Below are 16865 nucleotides of genomic sequence, written 5' to 3' on the forward strand. Positions count from 1 at the left end.
ATTCGGGACAACTGCTTGGATTTCGGGACTGTCTGGTCACCCTAACAACACAATAATACAATACAATACAATAATACAATACAATAAAATACAATACATAAATATTCTGTGTAAAATGTAAACTCAATGATGCAGCCTTTCTAGACAGGCCAAGTTATTTTTTTTATTGTTCCCATTTATAAGTAAGTTTTACAAATATTTTTTTTTAAATATCATTTTTATTGGTGCAACAACATTGGTACAATTTGAAAGTCTATACAAATCATCATTTTTTTTTCCTCCCCATTTTCCCATCGAAAACAAGTGTTAACAAATGATTTAGAAAAAAAACAGCTCTGTTCCTTTTTCTTTTCTTTGAGGAACATGGTGAGTGAAAGCTAAGTTGCAAATTGAAAGTCAGTCAATTTCGGTTAGTCTATTCAAATCACCTGAAGTGATGTAACAGCTTCTTGTCATCCTAGAAGGCGGTCTCAGGTGGAGCTGCCACTCAGACTTTCCAACACTCACAGTAGGACAGTCATGAAGATAACCTGACGGTAAGAATGCTTGCTTTGAAAGGTACTTTCTTTTCATTCTGTAGTTTTTTTTTTTTTTATTACACTTCAAGTAGCCATAACTAAGGGCAAATGTTAATATGATCCTAGGGACACCAGAACAAGAATAATATAGACTTTCATTTTACAAAGTCAGCTTTGTGTGAACGCCTATATACAGTATGTTTCGATGATGGAGTTTACCTTACTGTATGTTTGTTTGCTGTAGGTCACAGGCTATTTGGTGCCAAAGCCTGTTGTTGGGAGGACTTTGACTGGTGGTCTCTATGTGAAGCACTTGGAGTCATGACAGACTTTTTGTTTATTTCTGTCCCTCTGGACAAGACCAGTTTAACCAGTGTAGAGAAACTCAAGCACATAATTGCCAAAACTAACCTGGCCTCCTGCTGCAAGTTCTCCATTCCAGATCTCAAGGTAAGGCTATGTATCTGTCCTTAGGGAGAGTCTAGGAGGAGCCAAGTAAACTGATCAAATATATAGACATAAGGACCAGATATGGAAGGATCTTTCTTCTTGACCTGTGAGAACAGCAAAGTCAAAAACAAATAATTGTTCTTGTATGTTTGTTCTGTATTTATAAGAGTAATGTAGTTGAGGAGGATGATGGTGTTTGATGTCCTTCTCTGGTGAAGGGATACAGGCTCAGGTTGCTTGCTACAGTTTGAGGCAAAATTTCCATCCGACCCATTTTACTCATATGACCTCAGTTCACCTTGGCCGCCAGGAATCATATTTTAACAGCAGTTTTTCATTTCTACCAAGAGTTCAAACGTAAATGTACATTTGTAGTATTGAATTTCATATGTGAACATCTCTACATTAAATCTTAAATGCCAGTGCATTCACAAGTCACTATACATGCAGAACTGTTGCGTACTGTTGTGTTTGAGCTCTATGTCAAATCCATAATACATCAGCCACAGTAACACTGACTGTGATGTCCATGCTGTGACCCCAGGTGGGAATACTGGACAGTCTACTCAGCGTGTCAGATGATCTCTCCAAGCTCGACACACTGACTGAAAGGTAAAAAAGTCCAAGAATAATGAACCAAATTAATATTGCCCATGCTCTGTTGACGCACACGAAACATGATTGTCCCAATGGCCATTGCACGTTTGGAGTTTAATGTGCAGCTTTGTCCTTAATTAAGACTTGTAACTCTGAGCTTGTGTAAGGTCTGCACCATGATTAATTGATAGTCATGGTCAGCTGATGGTTAGTTTTCCCTCCTGCTTAGAATTTCATTGTTGGTGTGTCTGAGCTGGCACTGTGTAGGGGATTTATAGTCTCTTTGCGACATAAAAATTAGGCTTAGGGAGATCAAACCAAACAGATTGTGTCTCGTAATTTAGCCCAGACTTGTTTTTATTCAATTTTATTCATTGTTTTCTGAATCTCTCTTAAGCTAGAGGTCTTTGCTTGGATAAATAAAACCCTTTGTTGGGCGTTCATTCTGGGCCTCAGTGCCAGAATTGAGAGAAAACCAATTTCCACAATAGGAGCCAAGAAATGATTAAAGTTGTAACTAAAAACATAACATATAAAATACATGAATTAAAAAAAAGTTGAAGCACCTCTGAAATAATTATGTTTTTCCTGTCAGTGTGATTAAAAAAACACATCAGACTATGAGGGAGGTGATGGAGCAGTCCAGTGACAAAGTGCTGGAAAACGCCTTAGCCAATGGAGGTCAGTCACACACAAACACACAAGCTGATACATGCTGGGGGTGTTAATTACATCGTATAGAAACTCATCAGGAGAGTGCTTAGAAGCCCAGCCGACACACACACTGCAAATGAAACTAAGAGCTACTTAAACAGGGTATTTATGCATGTATACACGCAAACATCCACACACACATTCAGAGAGTAGGACAGATCAACAGCTGCCCATCCCAAACCAAGCTAACCACTGTCTCTGGTCACTTTCTCCCATCAGACCACGGCATGAATCAGACAGCGGTCGTGTCACCCCTGAAAGCTTACCTCCGGTCTCTGAGGGGTATTTTGTCTGCCGGCAATTTGCTCTTTTAGCTGGACTGCAGTGCTGTGTGACTCCTTATATGTAGTGTGCGTGTTTACAGTGCTTTTCCCCTTATGTTTTCGGAATGACATTCCTATTCTACTGTGTGGCGGCGTGTGTTTGTTGTGCAATTTTTGGTTTCTATTAGGTTATGACTTCTTGTGTGTTTCTAAGTGGAGCTGATGAGCTACATGACCAAGTTTCAGTGGGACAAAGCCAAGTATCCCACAGCTCTGCCTCTCTCCAGCCTGACAGACATCATCAACAAGGTACTAACTCATTAAAATGAGGATTATATTAAATTACATGTAAATATAGTTATTATAGTCATAATCATATTGCGGCAATTTAGTATTTGCACTTTTGCAAAGTTGGGAGACACAAAAGAAACATTGAAACTCACAGTGAATTGGAAGTTATAGTGTCCGTAGCTTCACTAATGTAACATATTTCTAAATCAAATGGGTTATCTACAAGAGGGATTTTAATAAAGTCCTTCAGATGTGATTGGACCTCTCGAGGGGGTGGTGGCTTAGCAAATAGCACATGATACAGAGTTGAGGAATTTCTAGTCCCGCACCATCGAGGGCATCCTGACGGGAAACATCACTGCCCCAAACAGGACCGTAAGGCCCTGCAAAGAGTGGTTCGTTCGGATGAACGTACAATAGGCGGGGCCCTGTCCTCCCTTTAGGACATTTACACCATGGGGTGCTGCAAGAAAAAGGCTAGGAGAATCATTAAAGATCCAAACCACCCAGGTAACAGCTTTTCTACCTTTTGAGGTCAGAAAGATGGAACCGGATACACCAGGCCAGCACCGAGAGGCTCAGGACAAGGCCACTAGGAGCCTAAATGACGACACTGTCTAAGACTGCCCTTGATTGATTGATTGATTGATTGATTGATTGATTGTATAGATGTAGAGAGATATATGGCTATAGGACTGTTCACCTCCACCCATACCTTCCTCAAAATCACATTTGAGGTGCTGGCTATGATGTTTCCATATTCATGTTTCATATTTGGCATGTAACAAGAGATGAACAATTACCACTGGGACACACAATTAGAACTTGGAAACGTATATACCATTTCACTGTGTTTTAAAAAAAGAAGCAGAGACCTAAACATTCAGACGTGGTTTCTACATTTCTAATAATGCAACTTGACAGCATTAGACCCTCTTTGCCTGGTAAACGCCCACATCTTACACACGACAAAGCCCAACAATTAAATTATATTCAAGGTATTCAATATATGAGTTCTTATCCCAGACTATAGTTTGAGGTCAATGTCACATGCACTCCTGATGTTTACATGTCCTGTTAATACTTGCATGTGTGTCAGGAAGTTTCCCAGATGGAGACGGAATTAAAATCTCGAGCTGCGGCGTATAACAGTGTGAAAATGAGCTTGCAAAGCCTCGAGCACAAACTAGAGTGAGTGACGTCACTAACACAATAAGTAAAAATAAATCATTTTATGGAAATGAAATGTTGAACTGGAATGTCTGTCTTCCCAGTGGGACTTTGCAAACTCGCAGTCTAAATGGCATAGTCAGGAAGGAAGACCTGGTGGTCTCAGAGTACCTCACCACTCTACTGGTAGTGGTGACAAGGTTGGTGACACTAAATGTTACTCTACCTTCATTCTATGGTGTAGCACAAGGGTTTCATGTGTTGTTGTTTTGTATGTGTAAATGTGTTTTTGTTCATGTTTTTGGTCCCAGAGGGAGCTACTCGCAGTGGGAGAGGACCTATGAGTCTTTGTCAGAGTTTGTGGTTCCACGGTCCAGCAGGTGAGCTGTCTTTATGCACTCTCGGCTGTAAGACAAGCCATTCCACTTAATCTCAGTTCAAGAACACCCGCAAAGCTCCAAGTACCTGCTCTTAGCATCTAAAAGGTCAGGCTAAGTAACCACAGGTGTTCTATTACCGGCAGAAAGTAAGAGTCTGTGTAGCTTGGATCAGTTGCAGGGAAGGAAATGTTCTTTTCTAGCATATCTTATAAGAAAAATAAAGTGCTTTGTAGCCTGGCAACTAAAACAGACCAAAAACGGAAAGTTGTGTCGAAATTTGTCATGGATGAATTGTGAAAGCCCTACAGCTTTTAAGGTTCATTTACATAACATCACAGTTTAGAGTTTTTGCTATAGAGCTTCACAATGCATAATATCTAGTCTTCCATCACAACGCAGTATTACAGTACATCTATATCACTCAGCTTTCACTTTTTTCTCTTTGTTGTCTTTCAGCCTGACCTATTGCTGCATGTCATCATGTGTCGCTCTTATTTTCTGTCATTATTTTGTGTGATCATCAGGAAGCTGTACGAGGATGGAGAGGGAGGCCTTTTCTCAGTTACACTTTTCAAAAGAGCTGTGTGTGAATTCAAAGCCAAAGCCCAGGAGAGCAAGTAAGCAGGATGGATTGCCAGAAAATACAGAGTCAAGTAAAAGCCGTGTTGTCTGTGTCAATTACCATAGTGTAGCCTATGATCCACACAGGTTCACCGTGCGCGACTACAGCTTTGATATGGAGGCGAAGAAGCAGCAGGAGATGAAGAAGCATAGTGTTCTCAAGAAGGAACAATATGTGAGTCCAACATCATACTCTGTAGCAGAGATCTTCAACAGGGGATCCGTGACCCCTAGGGGGTCCTCAGAGTCACTGGTGGGGGGTCACCAATTAAGTTTGTTTGTTTTTAAATTAAAATATGTCTGAAAATATACATTACCATGAATCCAACATATTATAAGCAAAGATGAATCGGCCTATTTGTACAAAAAATAACCCATTAAATGTACACAACATTGATGAAATGCTTACTAAGTAAGGTAGCCATTATGGTAGCCATCCACAGATACAGTTTACCTTAAAGCTTAAGGACTTAGTTTGCCTTCCACGTGTATGGTTAACATTAAAACATAATTTTTAAATAATACATTATATCAATACATCCATTTCCATCCATCTGTCCCAGTTTAATATGCAACTAAATTTGTATACAATATATGTAGTAGAGGGTCCCTACTCTGTCTCTCTTTCAGCTAAGGGGTCCTTGGCCTAAAAAACATTGAAGACCCCTGCTCTATAGTTTATATATATATATAAATGTGAATCGATTTTTTCCCCACCCCATATACAGTCAGGTCCATAAATATTGGGACATCGACACAATTCTAATCTTTTTGGCTCTATACACCACCACAATGGAGTTGAAATGAAACGAACAAGATGTGCTTTAACTGCAGACTTTCAGCTTTAATTTGAGGGTATTTACATCCAAATCAGGTGAACGGTGTAGGAATTACAACAGTTTGTATATGTGCCTCCCACTTTTTAAGGGACCAAAAGTAATGGGACAATTGGCTGCTCAGCTGTTCCATGGCCAGGTGTGTGTTATTCCCTCATTATCCCATTTACAAGGAGCAGATAAAAGGTCCAGAGTTCATTTCAAGTGTGCTATTTACATTTGGAATCTGTTGCTGTCAACTCTCAATATGAGATCCAAAGAGCTGTCACTATCAGTGAAGCAAGCCATCATTAGGCTATAAAATCTAAACAAACCCATCAGAGAGATAGCAAAAAACATTAGGTGTGGCCAAATCAACTGTTTGGAACATTCTTAAAAAGAAAGAACGCACCGGTGAGCTCAGCAACACCAAAAGACCCGGAAGACCACGGAAAACAACTGTGGTGGATGACCGAAGAATACTTTCCCTGGTGAAGAAAACACCCTTCACAACAGTTGGCCAGATCAAGAACAGGAGGTAGGTGTATGTGTGTCAAAGTCAACAATCAAGAGAAGACTTCACCAGAGTGAATACAGAGGGTTCACTACAAGATGTAAACCATTGGTGAGCCTCAAAAACAGGAAGGCCAGATTAGAGTTTGCCAAACAACATCTAAAAAAGCCTTCACATTTCTGGAACAACATCCTATGGACAGATGAGACAAAGATCAACTTGTACCAGAGTGATGGGAAGAGAAGAGTATGGAGAAGGAAAGGAACTGCTCATGATCCAAAGCATACCACCTCATCAGTGAAGTATGGTGGTGGTAGTGTCATGGCGTGGGCATGTATGGCTGCCAATGGAACTGGTTCTCTTGTATTTATTGATGATGTGACTGCTGACAAAAGCAGCAGGATGAATTCTGAAGTGTTTCGGGCAATATTATCTGCTCATATTCAGCCAAATGCTTCAGAACTCATTGGACGACGCTTCACAGTGCAGATGGACAATGACCCGAAGCATACTGCGAAAGCAACCAAAGAGTCTTTTAAGGGAAAGAAGTGGAATGTTATGCAATGGCCAAGTCAATCACCTGACCTGAATCCGATTGAGCATGCATTTCACTTGCTGAAGACAAAACTGAAGGGAAAATACCCCAAGAACAAGCAGGAACTGAAGACAGTTGCAGTAGAGGCCTGGCAGAGCATCACCAGGGATGAAACCCAGCGTCTGGTGATGTCTATGCGTTCCAGACTTCAGGCTGTAATTGAATGCAAAGGATTTGCAACCAAGTATTAAAAAGTGAAAGTTTGATTTATGATTGTTAATCTGTCCCATTACTTTTGGTCCCTTAAAAAGTGGGAGGCACATATACAAACTGTTGTAATTCCTACACCGTTCACCTGATTTGGATGTAAATACCCTCAAATTAAAGCTGAAAGTCTGCAGTTAAAGCACATCTTGTTCGTTTCATTTCAACTCCATTGTGGTGGTGTATAGAGCCAAAAAGATTAGAATTGTGTCGATGTCCCAATATTTATGGACCTGACTGTATATATAGTGTTTTGGATTTGTGTGTATGTAAAATATTTTATTATTCTATTATTATTAATATTTTGTGTATTGTAGTATATTATAAAAGTGCATGCCTCCTCCATAGGGAGTCTTCGTGCGTTGGCTTAAGGTGAATTTCAGTGAGGTGTTTGTTGCCTGGATTCACTTGAAAGCAATGAGGGTGTTTGTGGAATCAGTCCTCAGGTCAGTGCTGATAAGAACAGTGATTTCCTCTCAACATGAATAGAAAAATGACATGTGATTCAGATTTCTGAGAGTAGACTCATAAGGATGTCTCCTGCTAGGTATGGATTACCGGTGAACTATCAGGCTCTTGTGCTGCACACGGACAAGAAGCATTCAAAGAAACTGAGAGAAGAACTCGCCTCACTCTTCATACATCTGGACCCCACTGCCACTGCCAGCAAGACAGATGTAAGAGGCCAAATCCACTTTCTCTGCTTCTAATGATTGTCATTTTAACATTCATATTTCATCTAAACCACAGAACAAAAGGTATAAAGACACAAACATACACATTTAGGAGCATGGATGTTCACTCCTCACCGCGGGATGAGTATGTGTCATAAAACAATGTCAAATCAAGGTCCACTTAATAGCTTTCTTTGCAGCTTTTAACCACATCGCAAAGTCTTCATCAGCAACTGACTCAGTTGGCCTAATTGTGAAACATCAGTCACAGGATGACACCTGAGCCAGTTTTCATTAAAAGTGATAATGGAGTTTTAATTTGAATGTGTTTTATTGTTACTCCTTCATGGATTTATATGACACAACAGTGTTTTAGCCTATAACCATGGGTAGAGAGCAACTAACCTCTTTAACACAAGTACAATTTGGAATTACTTAAACTTTCTTTGTATTGCCATTTTGTGCTATTCCTCTATTTAACTTTAACACGTTCCAGAGGCATATATTTGGCTTGTTACCCCAATAAATTCACTGGGCCAAATGTTATAGACCAATTTTGGCCCTTTGCAGATATGTGCCTGTTGGCTTATATGTCTGCCGACAAGTAAGTAGCACGAAACTGACCTGGTGAATTCACTCTCCTTTGAGCTCTGTTTTGGTCTCCACCAACTCTATATCTATATCTGTCTCTTTACTGCTGAATGCTCCACTATGTTCATAGCTAGCTAACTTTGACTGATGTTTGGTGCTGGACTGGTAATGTAAATTATAGTGTGTCTATTAGAGATTCTTAAAAAAAAGCTGCCTGCTGAGTGTGAAACAAATTTGATGAGAGCGTTGAGAGTGAACTAAAGCAATGAAGTCGTGGGCTGTAAAACCAAAACAATGAGCTGAATGCTTCATAGAGTCGAGGGGAAATGCAGAGTTAGGTGATAATGTATGCAGGTTCAACACTACAAGCAACCCCTTTCACATTGCATGTAGTAATTTGATCCATTGTTAATATAATTATTGATAAGACATTGTTAAATTGTGGTATTTCGGCTTCTATTTAAAGGATCTAAATATGTCTTCCCCCAATGGCTTTGGCAAGTTCATTCACACTTTTTCATTTAGCATGTTGCTTACATTCAGTGTTGTAAAGGTTCAAACATACTGAAGGCTCCACTATCAAGATACAAACACAATTGAAATCTATTGTATCAAGAAAGAAACTATATGTGGTGAATAGTAATGAGAGAATTTGACAATGCTTCACCTAGACCAATAATAGCAAGTAAGTGTGAGTGTTTGTCCAGTCAGATTTACTGTAATGTTGATGTCTGTGTTCTCCTGTCTCCCTCTGCCAAGCAGGTAAGCTGTGATATCCCAGGACTCTGTCAGTATGAGTACTTGTCCTACATCTGCTTCCATATCAACACCAATCTGCTGGAGATCAGCTAGCAGTCAACAAAGAGAGGACCCACACAATGACCAAGCAATATGGGCCCTGTTGCTCCTGTGGTGGAGCAGACCACTCAGAGCCAGGAACATAAAGACCATCAACTCTAAAATAAAACACATCTAGTGATATTTTGGATATCTTGGTTTTCAACATTTCTCATGAGCCAGAAATAACTGTCAAGCTTCCCTTGGACAGCAGTGTAAATGATCTTGTCAAGTGAACAGTGGATGGATTTGAGTCCTCTTCACTGCACATATCAGCTGCAATATCAGCTGCACATGGACTACACGTTGTGATGCGATGGAACTGTGGAACCATTTGAATATGCAAGAACATGTACTGTAAATGTTAATGTCAGGGTGCACATTCAAGCATTTTAAGTGAGCACATCTTCCTAGAGTCCCTACAGCCATCACAGTGTGATAAAGTGCACAGTATTTCTTAATGCGCTGTTGCACACTGTTCAACACAAAAGTCCATACATTTTTGGTGCATTACACTGTATATTCTGAAGGGAAAGCATAGCATCACTCTGTACTTCATCACTTTTAACTCATTACATCAGAATGTTTTTTAATGTGATGCTACCAATGGGAGAGAACTCAGATCCGTTACTTAAGTAAAAGTACCAATACCACAATGTAAAATACCCCAAGAAACAGTACTGCAATCATATCCTATAGGGTTATAATCCTTTCATGAAATCAGACTACATTATTGATAATATTTATGGTCAGGATTTTTTCAGTATAGTAATTCAACGTAAATATAGTCTATATAGTAGTTTTCATTGTTAGTGAAGGGGTTACCACCAGTAACTACAGGTGTCGCCATTTCAAACAGCACTGAAATCTTAAGAAAGTAAACACACTTGTTCTGCAGAAAAATGGCCACTGTGACTAACATATTATATTTACTGTATACTGACACATTAACGTGTACATAGGTTTTTTATGTTGTAGCTAGTCAAGGGGGAGCAATGTGAAATCTGATAAAGTCCTGCCTCAAGTGATGTCACTTGAGTCAGTGGGTCTGAAGGCTACAAGTTTGAAAATGAAACAAATCTGAGCTTGTGGAGTCAGAGAGAAGTGAGCTTACCAGACCTCTGTAGCCCACTCATCATCTCTGCTTGAAGCTTGAGACTGCACTAGCCGCTACTAGCATTACTATTCCGACCGAACTGTCTTTGGTCAAGTTGCATTGTGGGTAATGTAGAAAGGAAGAAGAATATGTGGAATTAAAAAATGATTGCTCTGGTTTGGCTGAATCTATTTTGATCCATCGTTAAAAACTGTCCATAGGTTTGACATTGTGTAATGCCAAATCTGAATACTCTCCTAGCTATATTCATTTAGGTAGTTTAGTCCAGTGGTTCCATGTCCCAATATTGTGGGTCACAAGATAAATCTGAGAGGTTGTTAGATGATTTACAAGGTGAGAAAAGAAATAACACATTTGATGAACAGAATTGTTTAAAAAAAGTTTTAACTATTCTCTAATCTTTGTTTTTTTTTTTTCTTTTTGTGAAATATTGGAGAGTTTTACCTCTTTGGCACTCAAACTTTTATTTAAATGAAATCATGTAGTTTAGAGGGGAAATTTGGTGTAGGCCTAACTGCTAACAACTCATATATCTGACACGTGACAACGAGCCCACCTACACTGCTTTTTTGTAAGGGGTCACACGCCAAAAAGATGTAAAATGTAAAATCCTAACCTGAAAACTAACCAGTAACTTCATCAGCTGGCAGATACAGAAGTATGAAATATAGTGGAGTTGTATAAAGTAACATGAAAAAGAAATACTCAAGTGCTACTGCCACAAAATTATACTTAACAAGCACTTGAGTAAATGTACTTAGTTACTTTCAGAATGCTATGCAACACATGATCACCAGAGAGTGCACTATCTCTGTTCTGTCTCCATTTTCACAGCATTCTTTTCTGTCAGCTATCATGCTTTATAGTTGATCAATCAATGTGTTTGGTGTTGGAAGATTTCCGTAATTTTTCAGTAATTCATTCAAAATGTATTTACCTTCCAACTTTTTAAATGGACAATAGGGATCTATAACCACTTCGGGAGTTAGAATGTGTCTGTAATGTAGGGTGCAGTGCTGATTAACGGTATTAATGCAACTGGCCTATTGACTGCATTGTCTGCTCAACCTAAACAGCCTATATATTTATTATATTGCATCTCCCAGACAGGAGAAGAAAGACCTGAGAGAGAGAGAGAGAGAGAGAGAGAGAGAGAGAGAGAGAGAGAGAGTGTGTGTGTGAGGGAGAGAGAGAGAGAGAGAGAGAGCGAGAGAGAGTGTGTGAGTGGGAGAGAGAGAGGGAGGGAGAGTGAGGGATCGATAGAGAGAGGGATGGAGGAAGAGAGAGAGGGAGAGAGAGAGAGAGAGAGAGAGAGAGAGAGAGAGAGAGAGAGAGAGAGAGAGAGAGAGAGAGAGGTGGGAAGTGTTAGGGATAGCTGTGCCATTCAGTGCTTGAAACAGTCTGAAGAGGAAACATTTACGCGCCGAAATAATGGGCATCAATTCTGGTTAGTAGGCTACGCTTTACTTTAACGTTATATGATAGGCTACATATTTATTCAGCCAAACATTAAGTAAAATGTGGACAGTTCCGAAGCCAAAATATAGAACTGGGCTGTGCGCCGAGGAGGAGATTGCTGTGAACATTGGCGGAGTCCGTGCGGTGCTTTTTGGGGAGGTTTTGAACCGCTACCCGGAGAGCAGACTAGCGGAGTTGTTGAACTGCTCAACCCAGAACCATGAAGTTATCTCGTCGCTTTGTGATGACTTCGATCCATGCAGAAAAGAGTTTTACTTTGACCGAGATCCTGATGCCTTCAAGTGCATCATCGACGTTTACTACTTTGGTGAAATCCACATTAAACCCGGCATTTGCCCCATCTGTTTCATCAAGGAGATGGAGTTCTGGAAAATAGACCAAAATGTTTTAGACGAGTGCTGTAAAAGTTGCCTAATTGAGAAGGAGGAGGAGCTGACAGAGATTGCAAACAAAGTAAAAGTGATCCTGGAGGATCTGGAGGTGGATGAGTGCATTACGCGCACCCAGCGGTGCCAGAGGTTCCTGTGGAGGTTGATGGAGAAGCCGGGTTCCTCCCTGCCGGCGCGCATCATTGCCATCGCATCCTTCCTCTCTGTCCTGGTCTCGGCGGTGGTGATGTGCGTGGGGACCATCCCGGAGCTCCAGGTGACGGACGTGGAGGGAAAACTGGTGGAGCACCCGATCCTGGAGGGGATCGAGACCGCCTGCATGCTATGGTTCACCGCGGAGTACTTCCTGCGCCTCGCCTCCTCTCCGAACAAGCTGCACTTTGCGCTCTCCTTCATGAACGTCATTGACTTCATGGCCATCATGCCGTTCTACGTGGTCCTGTCCCTCACTTACCTTGGCACCACATCTATGATGGAGCTGACTAACGTCCAACAAGCGGTGCAGGCGCTCCGCATCATGCGTATCGCGCGTATTTTCAAGCTCGCGCGCCACTCCTCCGGGCTGCAGACTCTGACCTACGCGCTCAAGAAGAGTCTAAAGGAGCTGGGGCTGCTCCTCATGTACATGGGCGTGGGGATCTTTGTGTTCTCGGCGCTGGCATACACCATGGAGCAAAGCCACCCAGAGACCCTTTTCAGAAGCATCCCGCATTCTTTCTGGTGGGCCATTATCACCATGACCACGGTGGGCTACGGAGACATCTACCCCAAAACCACGCTCGGGAAGTGCAACGCAGCCGTGAGCTTTCTGTGCGGGGTAATAGCCATCGCCTTGCCCATCCACCCCATCATAAATAACTTTGTGGTCTTTTACAATAAGCAGAAAGTGTTGGAGACTGCGGCGAAGCACGAGGTGGAGCTGATGGAGCTGAAGTCTGGCAAGGACGAGAAAAAGCAGGAATTAAGATGAGGCTGTGGACGCACCAGCTGTTTGAGCAAATAAAGAATTTTCCAAGAGCTTTTACTGCTCTCATGCCGGCAATTCACTACCTATAAAAGGGTGAAAATCAAAAGGTCACCTGTCCACATCTAGTCTAATGCACCACAATAAAAACATCTAAAGTAAATGTACAAAATTCGTTACGCAGATACCTTTACAGTAAGACACTGAAACTTTGCCTGGCCCTGCAGAAAACATTGGCACAGCTCCATGCAATGACACTGTAGCCTACATATAGCGCCGTCTCATAGATGTTGTCTTTGCAGCTGACTGTGACTCTGCCACGTGCTGCTTATTACTGCATGGTGCAGTTATTTCCTTCCATAACTCTTGTTGTGTGTTATTATGGAACAATAAGTTGTGCATGAAAAACCTGTGTACAGGGGCGATTTTAGCCCTAAACTTGATCCCGGCACCCCTACAAAATAATTGCTTAAAAGGAGTTCTGATCCAGGAATATCACAGCATCGTGAAACTGAACCCAGAACCTAGATGACAGGATCATTCAGAAAAAAATTCTGAGCCATTTTACAGAACATAGTGCTTTACAGCCAAGGTCAAAATCGCATAAAGTTATTGAAAGTGAATTTTGGAAATGTCTGCTTTTCCATAGATACTGTACATATCCAATTTCATTTGTAAAACCACCTCACCTTTGTAGTAATGGCCCTGTGGTTCAGCATTAAAGGAAGTTTTCTCAGAATTGTTGGTGACATAATTCATTGTTTCCCTGGTCCAAAATTATGTTAAAATGCACAGTTAGCACAGTAGAATAATGTTTAAAAATGTGTTAAAAGGGTGCCAGGCACCCCTAATGCTCTGATCCTAGAAACGCCCCTGCCTGTATGTACACTTGTGCATAAAAAATCATTAAAGCATCACCTGTAAGCTGCTGTAAGTTATGGACAAGGTGACACTTGAGTCCAAATTTCAAATATTCATAATAATAATAACAATACAGATTGTTTTCTTTGGAGGACAGTAGACTAATCAAGTTGATATGTAATATAATAAGGTGTCAGTGCTTTGGTGGCAAATGTATCAGATAGGGACTTCAATTGGACCAGTGTGGGTGGATAAGTTTTTTTAGAAATGCCTATTCAAATTAGACTAAAAATGAGTCAGAAATTGCAGCCCCCACATAACTGGTGTGTGATTAGTCTCAGATTACCCTAAAGTTGATTAAAGGAATATTTTGTTTTCATATGTTGTGTTATTCTGTGCCCTGTGTCTAGCTGACCCCATGGTCAGTGGGTCCTGGGACAGATAGGGAAAGGTGGTGGGGACTAAAAAAAAAAAGAAAAGCTAAACAATCCAAGGTCATGAGTATATGTGCTTTCTAATAAACAATAGGTTTTTTTTTTTAATTTATTGTGATTTATTAATATTTAGTCCAGGAGACATCTAACCCAACACGACATTAACTACAACATACAACATGAACAGTTGCTGACAATGCCATCCACTCCTCCAGAGATATTAATATTTCTTCTCAGGTCCAAAGATAAAGTGTGTGTGTCTGTATGTATCAGTGTGTGTGTGTGTGTGTGTGTGTGTGTGTGTGTGTGTGTGTGTGTGTGTGTGTGTGTGCGTGTGTGTCTGTGTGTGTGTTCTTGTTTAACTACATTTGTGGGGTCCAAAAAACTGGGAATACAGTATACTTGTGAGGGTCTGGACAGCTTTGTGGGACCAAAATGCTGGACCCCACAAGTTTAAAGGGCTGTTTGAGGGTTACGACTTGGTTTTAGGATTAGGGTTAGAATTAGGTTATGGTTAGGGTGAGGGTAAGGGGTTAAGGTTGGGCATTTAGTCGTGATGGTTAAGGTTAGGGTAAGGGGCTAGGGAATGCATTATGTCAATGACGGGTCATCACAAAGATAGTGAGACGCACTATGTGTGTGTGTGTGTGTGTGTGCATATTGCATTTTCAAATACCTTTATGAAAAGATCCTTAATTTAAGTGTAAGAATACAGAAGAGATAAGGTACTTTTTGTTGATAAACATTTACTTGCCAAAAGATCACCAAGATACAGAGTTGAACAGTGGTGAAGGAAGGAAGTATTCAGATATTTTAAGTAAAATAAGTGAGGAGTAGGAGACGTGTCATTAGCAAAATGTAGGCTATTTAAGTATCAAAAGTAAAAGTGCATTTGCGAGACAAAAAAACTGTATTTGAGTTTACAGAAGTGAGTCTGCATATGTTTCATCCTGCAAGGTGCCACCGTCAGTGTTTGACTGTTTCTTCCTGCAGCCATCTTGTATAAAAACGACACAGGGATGATGACAGAAAATACTTGGAAAAAAAAAAAATAGATTTAATTCCACTAAAACAGAGTTGTAGCCTGCAAGGCATGGGTCAGTTGGAGCTGTGTGGGTGAATGTCACTGTTGATCCTGTGAGTTGTGACTGTGTATGTGTGGATACACATTTATCAGTGTGTCTGTGTCTGTTATCTGCCATTGTTGCCCTATACGTTTCTGTGTTTGTGCTTCCCGTGTGACACGATCCAAGGCAGTGGTCTGTGAGAAACAGCCGTCCCCAGCGGGGGAAACACTTCAAACTAAGGCAATACACGCCCACACACTGAACACTCAGAAACACTCCCTTTCTTCTCCGCCACCACCCCACCCGCTGTTTCTCTCTGTCTCCATCTCACTCCTTCGTCCTGCCTCCACCTACTCACACTGCGTCTCAGAGGATGAGCTGTCAGCTTCACTGGCTGTGAGTGCAGCGATTCAGACCAAACGATACGTACAGCGTTAGTGCTGTCATTTTTTGAGGGTGTGTAAAGACGCAGAACTTTACACACACTTCACACTTATGGCTTCAAATTTGAAAAGACCATGTTTTGCAATCTGAAAATAGAAGGAATAAAATGACTGTTGATCAACACTGAAAAAAATGACATGAAAGATGTATGTGAGGATGAAGGGAAATTGAGAGACATTAACTGACGTTGACTTTAACCAAATATAGCACTTCATATGTTATGCATCAGCAACCATTACAGATGACTCAGTCATCAGTCCTGCTGTGTGGCACGGACACACCGGTTAAAACTATATGTTGCTGACCACAGTGTGAGACAAACTCACCTTCACATTTAAAATGCAAAGCTGTTGCATGGACATCCATGTTACTAATGTACAATGTCTTTCTTACTGTGGCTCTCCTATGTGGATTCCATGGCAACCTGTAAACGAATGCATCAAAGACGTAAGAAACCTGCTTGTCAATACTTGTCTTTCCCCAGTGGGCTTTGATGCTTCACAGGAGCGGTCTCCCACGATCCCTACAGTGCCAGAGAGCATTTGTGTCTAGAGGAGGATATAATGGTAAATAGATCTTGATTGAAGACTGGTTTAATACAGATAATTAGACACTTTTAATGAGTTCCCACTGGTCGTAGTAATGTAGTAGTGTACGCGTGTGCATATGTAGGTTAGTGTGTAGGGAACTGGAAGTTTCACAAACAGGGCTTCTTGAGATATGAGCACTGATGCAGCAGCACTGCAACACACAGTTGCGACAATGCGGCAATGCGACACTAAGGTCAACCTAGTCTGTATCGACAACATTTCACTTTCACATTTCCGCTGGATGTCCCTCATAACTGCTCCTCAGATCTCTGCAGGGTAAATCGAT

General features: G+C 41.0%; 2 protein-coding genes across 2 annotated transcripts; both read left to right on the forward strand.

Moving 5' to 3' along the window:
• Positions 1-803: 803 nt before the first annotated feature.
• LOC144535176 (V-type proton ATPase subunit C 1-B-like) lies at positions 804-9249 on the forward strand. The gene is made up of 12 exons (XM_078277489.1): positions 804-968; positions 1513-1580; positions 2161-2246; positions 2757-2851; positions 3933-4024; positions 4108-4203; positions 4315-4383; positions 4908-5000; positions 5092-5179; positions 7481-7578; positions 7680-7809; positions 9157-9249. Exons 1-12 carry the CDS (start codon positions 840-842, stop codon positions 9247-9249), a joined length of 1137 nt encoding a protein of 378 aa, XP_078133615.1. The 5' UTR covers positions 804-839.
• Positions 9250-11802: 2553 nt separating this feature from the next.
• On the forward strand, positions 11803-13237 carry kcnf1b (potassium voltage-gated channel, subfamily F, member 1b). The gene has a single exon (XM_078277984.1). The coding sequence runs from the start codon at positions 11870-11872 to the stop codon at positions 13187-13189; it is 1320 nt and encodes a 439-aa protein (XP_078134110.1). The 5' UTR covers positions 11803-11869; the 3' UTR covers positions 13190-13237.
• The last annotated feature ends 3628 nt before the right edge of the window (positions 13238-16865 follow it).

Source organism: Sander vitreus, chromosome 20 (genome assembly GCF_031162955.1).
Source record: "Sander vitreus isolate 19-12246 chromosome 20, sanVit1, whole genome shotgun sequence".
In the NCBI taxonomy this organism is placed as follows: Eukaryota; Metazoa; Chordata; class Actinopteri; order Perciformes; family Percidae; genus Sander; species Sander vitreus.

Excerpts from the sequence above, each read along its gene's own strand:
- kcnf1b (XM_078277984.1), top strand. The coding sequence starts at position 11,870 with ATGTGGACAGTTCCGAAGCCAAAATATAGAACTGGGCTGTGCGCCGAG.
- LOC144535176 (XM_078277489.1), top strand. The coding sequence starts at position 840 with ATGACAGACTTTTTGTTTATTTCTGTCCCTCTGGACAAGACCAGTTTA. Across the intron at positions 969-1,512 it reads TCTCCATTCCAGATCTCAAG|GTGGGAATACTGGACAGTCT; the intron begins GTAAGGCTATGT and ends CTGTGACCCCAG. Across the intron at positions 7,579-7,679 it reads TTTGTGGAATCAGTCCTCAG|GTATGGATTACCGGTGAACT; the intron begins GTCAGTGCTGAT and ends GTCTCCTGCTAG.